This window comes from Amblyraja radiata, chromosome 35 (genome assembly GCF_010909765.2).
Source record: "Amblyraja radiata isolate CabotCenter1 chromosome 35, sAmbRad1.1.pri, whole genome shotgun sequence".
NCBI classification, from domain to species: domain Eukaryota; kingdom Metazoa; phylum Chordata; class Chondrichthyes; order Rajiformes; family Rajidae; genus Amblyraja; species Amblyraja radiata.
The window spans coordinates 3,763,835-3,772,987 of NC_045990.1; the positions used below are offsets into that span (position 1 = coordinate 3,763,835).

General features: G+C 48.4%; 1 protein-coding gene across 3 annotated transcripts; it reads right to left on the bottom strand.

Moving 5' to 3' along the window:
• Positions 1 to 3,258: 3,258 nt before the first annotated feature.
• LOC116991837 (transmembrane protein 205-like) lies at positions 3,259 to 8,758 on the bottom strand. Of its 3 annotated transcripts, none has more exons than XM_033050809.1 (4): positions 8,612 to 8,758; positions 6,410 to 6,528; positions 4,725 to 4,888; positions 3,259 to 3,891 (listed from the first exon to the last, which is right to left on the bottom strand). In XM_033050809.1, exons 2-4 carry the CDS (start codon positions 6,507 to 6,509, stop codon positions 3,589 to 3,591), a joined length of 567 nt encoding a protein of 188 aa, XP_032906700.1. In that variant the 5' UTR covers positions 6,510 to 6,528; positions 8,612 to 8,758; the 3' UTR covers positions 3,259 to 3,588. The 3 variants fall into 3 exon arrangements, with proteins under 3 accessions (XP_032906700.1, XP_032906702.1, XP_032906701.1); XM_033050811.1 differs by lacking the exon at positions 8,612 to 8,758 and adding an exon at positions 7,136 to 7,157; XM_033050810.1 differs by lacking the exon at positions 8,612 to 8,758 and adding an exon at positions 7,054 to 7,136.
• Positions 8,759 to 9,153: the final 395 nt, after the last annotated feature.

Sequence of the window (9,153 nt, forward strand, 5' to 3'; positions counted from 1 at the left end):
CCCCTCCCCAACCTCTCCCCCCTGTCTCCCCCCTCTCTCTCCCCCCTCCCCAATCCCCCCCCTCTCTCCCCCTCCCTCCCTCCCTCCTTCTCCTCCCGTCTCCCCCCCCCCCAATCCCCACCCTCTCTCCCTCCTTCTCCTCCCCTGTCTCTCCCCCTCTCTCCCCCCTCCCCCTCCCTCCCTCCTTCTCCTCCCGTCTCCCCCCCCCCTCTCTCTCCCCCTCCCCAATCCCCACCCTCTCTCCCCCTCCCTCCCCCCTTCTCCTCCCCTCTCTCCCCCCTCCCCAATCCCCACCCTCTCTCCCCCCTTCTCCTCCCGTCTCCCCCCTCCCCAATCCCCACCCTCTCTCCCCCCTTCTCCTCCCGTCTCCCCCCTCCCCAATCCCCACCCTCTCTCCCCCCTTCTCCTCCCCCTCTCCCCCCTCCCCAATCCCCACCCTCTCTCCCCCTTCTCCTCCCGTCTCCCCCCCCCTCTCTTCCCCCTCCCCTTTCTCTTCCCCCTTCCCCTCTACTCCCCCTCCCCTTTCTCTCCATTTCCCCCGCTCCCCCCTCTCTCTCTTCCCCTCCCGCTCTCTCTTCCCCCTTCCCCTCTCTCCTCTTCCCCCCCTCTCTCCTCTCTCTTCTTCAGACTTATGTGAGGGTGGGAGAAGAAAGGAAGAGGCAGAGCCAGTGGGCTGAGGGAGAGCTGAGAAGGGGAGGGAGAAAGCAAGGACTACCTGAAGTTAGAGAAGTCAATGTTCATACCGCTGGGGTGTAAACTGCCCAAGCGAAATATGAGGTGCTGCTCCTCCAATTTACGGTGGGACTCACTCTGGCCATGGAGGAGGCCCAGGACAGAAAGGTTGGATTCGGAATGGGAGGGGGAGTTGAAGTGCTGAGTCACCGGGAGATCAGGTTGGTTATTTCGAACTGAGCGGAGGTGTTGGGCGAAGCGATCGCCAAGCCTACGCTTGGTCTCACCGATGTAGAGCAGCTGACACCTAGAGCAGCGGATGCAATAGATGAGTAAGATAGAGGCCAGAACAAACCAGGGCCAGCAATAGATGACCTCAGGAAGGGTGGAGTCCATAATGGCCCATTGTTTTGTGGGGAAGATGTGCTAACGACAGGAATAATCTTGTCTTTGACTGGGTAGCATGAAAACAAAGGCTTGTCAATGAGGTGATTATGTACGTAAATTGGAAGATGTAAATGCTTTTAGACCGTCAGACATAGGAGAAGAATTAGGCCATTGGGCCCATCGAGTCTGATTCACCATTCGATCACGGCTGATCTATTTTTCCCTCTCAAACCCATTCTCCTGCCTTCTCCCCGTAATCTTTGACGTCCATACTAATCAAGAACCTAACAATCTCCTCTTTAAAAATACCCAACGACTTGGCCTCCACAGTGGCAATGAATTCCATAAATTCGCCACCCTCTGGCTGAATAGTGAAACAGCGTGGAAACAGGCCCTTCGGCCAAACTTGCCCACATGTCCCAGCTACACTAGTCCCACCTGCTCGTGTTTGGTCCATATCCCTCTAAACCTGTCCTATCCATGTACTTGTCTAACTGTTTCTTAAACGTTGGGATGGTCCCAGCCTCAACTACCTCCTCTGGCAGCTCGTTCTATACACCCACCACCCTTTGTGTGAAAAATAAACAAATTCCTCTTCAAAAACCTCCTTCTAGTTCACTGTATTCTAGCCTCTCACATCTATAGGGACAAGATTCAACCCAGGTTTAGTGTTATGATGCATCCTAACCTGGGTACTTACCCCAAGGTCAACCTATTGAGCTCCCCTTGAAAAACCAACTCCCTTTGGAAGCAACACAGTTGGGGCGGCACAGTGGTAGAGTTGCTGCCTTACAGCGCCAGAGACACGGGTTCGATCCCAACTAAGGGTGCTTGTCTATACGTTCTCCCCGTGACCTGCGTAGGTTTTCTCTGAGAGTTTTGTTTTCCTCCCACACTCCAAAGACGTACATGTTTGTAGGTTAATTGGTATGAATGTAAAAATTGTCTCTAGTGTGTGTGTGTGTGTGTGTAGGATAGTGTTCATGTGTGGGGATGGCTGGTCGGCGGGGGCTCAGTGGGCCGAAGGGCCTGTTTCCGCGCTGTATCTCTAAACTAAACTAAAGGTGGCATGGCTGCTCCCACCTCATCGGTCAACCCTTTGTACCTTGCACCGTCCTAGACTCTCCCATCAATGGAAACATCCTCTTCACATCCACCGTATCCAGACCTTTATTTAGTCAGGGGGTGGTGAATCTGTGAAATCTCTCAACGAAACGAAATTAAACTACACCATCCAATGTAATACACTGTGGCTGCAAACTAACTTTGCTTGTACTTGTAACAAGATGGCTGACACTCCCTGGCGATAGAAACTTGTTTAGCTTCAGCAAGTACTGTGTGGCTTCTGCAGCTGTGAGTTAGCATTGCGTAGTCCCAGACCCAGGGATGGTACAGTATACTCCGCTCCAAGATCTTTGACAGTATGTGTCTCAGATTCATACTCAAGATACAAGGCTTCTATACTTTGCTCCAATTGTGTTCATTGACAAAAACCTCAAAAGAGTTCTTCAGCACACACTTCCCCTGTTCTCTAGTTTAGTTTAGAGATACTACATGGAAACAGGTCCTTCACCCCACCCAGCCCACGCCGACTATCGATCACCCGTTCACACTAGTTCAATGGTTTTCACATCCACTCCCTACACACTGGGGGTAATTTCCAGAGTCCAATGAACCTATTAACCCACACATCTTTGGGATGTGGTAGGAACCTGGAGCACCCGGAGAAAACCCACACTGTCCCAGGTAGAGGGTGCAAACTTCACTCAGACAGCACCCAAGGTCAGGATTGAACCCAGGACTCTGGCACTGTGAGGCAGCAGCTCTACCAGCTGTGTCACTGTGCTGACCCAAGTGCTTCTGTACCAGCCAGCTATATATGGTCAAGCTGTTTATGGGATCCTAGGATTTCTTCCAGGCAGTAGTGCCTGCAGTAGTGCTGGAGTAACTTAGCGGGTCAGGCAGCTCCTCTGGTGAGTGTGGATAGGTGACGTTTCATGTCGGGACCCAAGTTACTCCAACACTTTGTGCCTTTTCTTTGTAAACCAGCATCTGCATGTAGTTTCTTGTAGAAACAGTATGAAGTTAAGTCACCTATCCATGTTCTCCAGACATGCAGCCTGAACCACTGAGTTACTCCAGCACTTTGTGTCCTTTTCTGCAGTTTCCTGTATCTCCTCAAGAAAATTACAATACCGGTTCATGTCACAAAAGCAGGCTGACAATTTAATACAATATCAAGAGGCTTTAGTGCTGTAGACTCACAGAAGGAACAAGAGTTAGCTATGCATTCAGACAGGGCGTTTACAACAGATGAGTGGACTGGCACCTCTTTGATTTGCACTGTGTGTTGGGTGTGTTGACTCAGTGCCTCACACAAACAAACCTTTCAGAACTGCAGCTCTTCTCTCCCGATGGCTGGTGTTTGGTAAGTTTTAGAAGATTGGGATCAAAGTTGAGATAAGTAGAGATTGTGATCCCCAGAGAGACCTTCAATCCCCAGGGAGAAACTGGCAAGGAAGAAGGTGTTTAGATAGTCTTCAGGTTGCCTGCAGTGTAGAGGAGATTCACCCCATTACAGAACACACAGATGAGGTTGCACACCATGCTGATGGCGTGGTACTTCCTAAATCTTGAGCTGAGCCTCCTGTACTTGGCGTCGCTCTTATGCAGCTTCTTGTAGCCCTCGATGTTGGTGCCAAACCCCACCTCGTCGCCGAGACCGTTCTCCCGCTCGATCTTATGCTTCTTGACCATAACCTCAGCTGTGGTCTGCCCGAACCATTGGGCGTTGAGACCAGAGAAGATCACGCACACAAACAGTGATGCGATCTGCCAGAAAACAATTTTATTTTTTAGCGTTCAGTTTGGATTCACAGCACGGCAAGAGACCCCTTTGGCCCATCAAGTCCCTGCCAACATCAATCACTCACTCATTCACACTAAAGATAGACACAAAAAGCTGGAGTAACTCAGCGGGACAGGCAGCATCTCAGGAGAGAAGGGAACCTTCTTCTCGACCGGAAATGTCACCCATTCCTTCTCTCCAGAGATGCTGCCTGTCCCTTTGAGCTACTTCATCTTGTTGCGTCTATCTGCGGTTTAGACTAGCATCTGTAGTTCCTTCCTACCCATTCACACTAGTTCGATGTTACCCCATTTTTGCCAGGATGCGAGGGCCTGAACTAAAGGGACAGGTTGGGCTGGCTAGGGCTTTATTCCTTGGAGGGCAGGAGGCTGAGAGGTGATCTTTTAGAGGTGTTTGGTTTAGTTCAGTAAAACAGTGCAGAAACAGGCCCTTCGGCCCACCGAGTCTACCAACTAGTGATTTCCCGCACATTAATACTATCCTACGCACACCACTAGGGACAATTCACAATTTTTCCAAGCCAATTAATCTACGAACCTGGAAGTCTTTGGAGTGTGGAAGGAAACCAAATATCCCGGAGAAAACCCACGCTGGTCACGGGGAGAACGTACAGACAGCACCCACAGTCAGGATTGAACCCGGGTCTCTGGCACTGTAAGACAGAAACTCTACCGCTGCACCACCATGCTGCCCCCTCTAAAATCATGTATAAAATCATGAAAGGAATAGATAAGGTGAATGCACCGAGCCTGGGTATTGCTCTCTATCTAAGTTACCTGAGTTCTATCCGAGTTACCTGTACAGTTTCGGCCTTGTTGAGTAACTGCTGCGGGTGATAGAGGGCATAAAGAGACAGATTAATGAAGGATCCTCCCAGAACTGTGTAGAGATAGTAGGGAAACAGGCTGCTCTGCACCAGGCCGAATGTGTGCCTGCTGATGGTGTTAATCAGAACAAAACCTGCGGAGACAACATACACTCCTTCAATATCCTGAAACTCTAATTGTTTATTACAGATAAGCAGACTATTTCAGAATTAATGTTGAGTTGAGCGGTAGAGTTGCTGCCTCACAGCGCCAAGGGCCCAGGTTCGATCCTGACTACGACTGCTCTCTGTATGGAGTTTGTACGTTCTCCCTGTAACAGCCAAAACAGCTCCCCACACAGCCAAAAATCTGTAGCCTCCCTTTGATCTAGTATTTTGTTGGTTCACATGGTGGTTTATCATTAATGTTTTATTATTATTAATGTTTAGTGTTTTCTGAGTCATTCGTAACTGTCACTGTATGTCATGTTGTTACTTGTGGGCGGAGCACCAAGGTAATTTCCTTGTATGTGAATACTTGGCCAATAAATGTACTTTTTAACTTAGTTAACCTGTGTGGGTTTTCTCCAGGTACTCCGGTTTCCTGCCAAGCTCCAATAGACAGACAGGTTTGTCGGCTAATTGGCTCGCTAAAATTGTAAAATGTTCCTAGTGTGTGTAGGATAGTGCTAGTGTACGGGGATCACTGGTCGGCACGGACCAATTACAGAAGCTAATTAACCTGCAAACCTGCACATCTTTGGAGTGTGGGAGGAAACCGGAGCACCCGGAGAAAACCCACGCAGGTCACGGGGAGAACGTACAAACTCCGTGCAGACAGCACCTGTAGTCAGGATGGAACACAGGTCTCTGGCGCTGTAAGGCAGCAACTCTACCGCTCCGCCACTGTGCTGCCCTTCTTATAAACGTTGAATGTTTGGGATATTCCTTTATCTTAAATTCAATAGTGTAAATTTATTTAGAAAACAAATCTTGCAGCTATATAATTGTCAGTGATAAATACTATGGATCTAAAATTTAAAGGTTCTGGTGTCTCAACGTTATTGCCATATCCTGTATCTGTACACTGTAAATGGCTCGATTGTAACCATGCATTGTCTTTCCGCTGACTGGTTAGCACGCAACAAAAAGCTTTTCACTGTACCGAGCAAGAGCTGGCTGCTCTTGAAAAGGAGGCGCAGTCGTCTTTCTTACAGTTTGGCTTTCTTCCCAACCAATTGTTCAAGCGCTTTTGATTGCAACATGCGCCTTAATTTAGTTCAACAAAGAAACTGACAAGTTACTAAAGAAGGTACACAAAATTGCTGGGGAAACTCAGAGGGTGCAGCAGCATCTATGGTGCGAAGGAAATAGGCGACGTTTCGGGCCGAAACCCTTCTTCAGAAGGGTCTGAAGAAGGGTTTCGGCCCGAAACGTCGCCTATTTCCTTCGCTCCATAGATGCTGCTGCACCCGCTGAGTTTCCCCAGCAATTTTGTGTACCTTCGATATTCCAGCATCTGCAGTTCCTTTTTGAACAAGTTACTAAAGAACCTTGTGACAATAAACTTAACTGAACTAAAGTGAATGAAAAAAATAATGAAAATGTTAAAAACACAATGTTTGAAAATTGTGGCCTAATACACTCAGTAGTTCTGATTCTTTCCCTGACCTTACCTGAGACAAAGGACATCCATATCTGCATGCCCCATGTTGTGGACAGTATGATCAGGTGGGTGGCTTTGACCAGGCTAGTAGGATCTCCTTCTGTTGGCATTCTGCAGGCTGGTTAGACCCTGTTTTATTGCAATGAAAATGAATGCAACAGTGAATTTCCCATCTCCAGCATCGCCCCCTCCCAATGCAGGGCCCAGTGGATTGGATTGTGCAGAGGATGAAGGGTTATGACAGAGTTAGTGTATTAATGGCCGCTTGCTGGTCAGCGTGGACTTGGTGGGCCGATGGACCTGTTTCTGTGATATATCTGTGCTGTATCCTCGTCCACCATCACCCCTGGCAGCGCATTCCAGGTACTCACCACTCTCTGCGCAAAATACTTGTCCTGCTAATTTTATTTGAACATTGCCCCTTTCTCCTTGAAGCCATGCCATCTAGCCTATGACATTTCCACTTTAGGTAAAAGATTCTGACTGTCTACCCTATCTTTGCCCTCTCATAATTTTATATAGTTGGATCAACCTTTGCATTCCAGAGAAAATAATCTCCATCACTTGTCCAACTTTGTAGCTAAATACCCTATAATCCAGGCAGCATTCCGGTAAACCTCGTCAGCACCCTCTCCAAAGCCTACTCAATCCTACCTGTGTCCAGACCTCACCAAAGGCTGTAACCTTGCTCCGCTGGTTTTCCTGTAGCTTCTAACTGTGGTGCCACACAATTCACCTGCTGGATTGTGTCTATCTGCCTGTCCGTGCCGAATGGATTCCTCTCCTCACGCCCCCTGTGTACTCTTCCCAACGCAGTCCCCGTCCAGCTGACTGCATTCAAACTGAAGGCAAACAAGCTGTAATCTCCATTGCAAATACGGCTGAGAGCCACAGATAACAACGCTCTGAGCATCTTAAACAAAAATTCTCAATTTCTTCGCTTGAGACACTGGCTCGTTAAACAGTCCCATCTCCAGATATCGTCAATATAATGTCAAGCAATAATTCTTGTGAGAAATGCCATGAGTGAGACAACAATAACTGATCAAAGGCAGCTGTAGACTCTGCTCACTTGAACTACTATTGATTATTGACAATGGAGTTGACACACACCACGTTAGTAACAGCGGTAATTTGGGGTTCAGATTACAGTTCTAGAATCTACTGTAGACAACACTAAAAAAGGCCTAGTAATACCTTCAATACATCTTGGCCAGATTATAAACTCCGGCACACTGTTCACCATTTCCTCCGAAGATAGACACGAAAAGCTGGAGTAACAGCGGGTCAGGCAGCATCTCTGGAGAAAAGGAATAGGTGATGTCTCGGGTCGCGACCCTTCAGTCTGTCTTATTACAATCTATTTGCCTATAACTAGTTGTTTTGTTGAATATTCAATAAATTCAATAACATTGAAGAAGGGTCTCGACCTGAAACGTCACCCATTCCTTCTCTCCAGAGATGCTGCCTGTCCCGCTGAGTTACTCCAGCATTTTGTGTCTATCTTCAGTGTAAAGCAGCATCTGCAGTTCCTTCCTACACATTCAATGATACATTATTGTCACAGGTACAGTGAAATCCTGTCATCGCACACAATCTGGTAAAATCATACAGCAGACGTCACCTCGGCAGTACACAAAGGGCTTTGATCTGTACACAAAGGGTTTTCACACCTTACCCTTCCATATCTCTAGTCTCCCTCTGCCCTGACTCTGTCTGAAGAAGTCTCGACCTGAAACGTCATCCATTACTTTTTTCTCCAGAGATGCTCATGTGATACGACCTGAATTAGGCCATTCGGCCCATCAAGTCTACTCCGCCATTCAAGCGCGGCTAATCTATCTCTCCCTCCTCCTGACCCCCATTCTCCTGCCTTCTCCTGTAACCCCTGACACCCTTTGTTGAGTCTATTTCTGGAAGTGGAAATGATGGGATTGTTCCCCCACCCCACCCTTGGAGGGGGTGGGGGCTAGCATGGAGCTGACGGGCCGAAGAGCCTTTTACGGGTGTTGGCCCTGTCAAAGCAGTGCTTCCCCTTTAAAGTAGAGACTTCACTTGTCTACTTAGTGAAGCAAGAGGATTAAACTGAGGATGGGAGGTGGATTTGAGAGGATTAAATTGAAGAAGGGGGGTGGATTTGCTGCCAATGGAGCCACGCAGTGCTGGCGGCCCAGGCGGCCGTTCAGCCGCTCTAGCAGCTGCTATCACTTACCTGCCCCGGAGCGCAGGCCCGCTCTGCTCCTGCCGCCGCTGACGGACAGGCCAGCCGACCAATCAAGTCGAGGTATGACGCTAGTTCCCGCGGGCTGAGCCAATCAGAGGCCGGAGGGCGGGGTTCGCGGTGATCCCGCCCCCGTGTTGAGTGACAGGCTGATGTTGCAAAAGCTGATGTGTAACAAAAGGGGCGGCAGCAACGTCAGGCGCCTGTGTTCAGTCATACAACCTGAAGCCTGGTGTGTGTGTGTTTGTCTGTGTGTTTGTGTGTGTGTGTGTATATGGTTAATACAGGTAAGTACAATTTTAGATCCTGAATTACAAGGTGTTGCAAGGCAGCAATTTATAATCCTAAATTTATAATTTAGATCCTAAATTATATTCGTACAAAATCATTAGAGGAATAGATCGGTAGATGACAGATGCATCTCTTGTAGGGGAATCGAGCACCAGAGGACGTAGTTTCAAGGTGAGGGAGAAAAGATTTAATAGGAATCTGAAGGGTAACTTTTTCACACAAAGGGTGGAGGGTGTATGGAA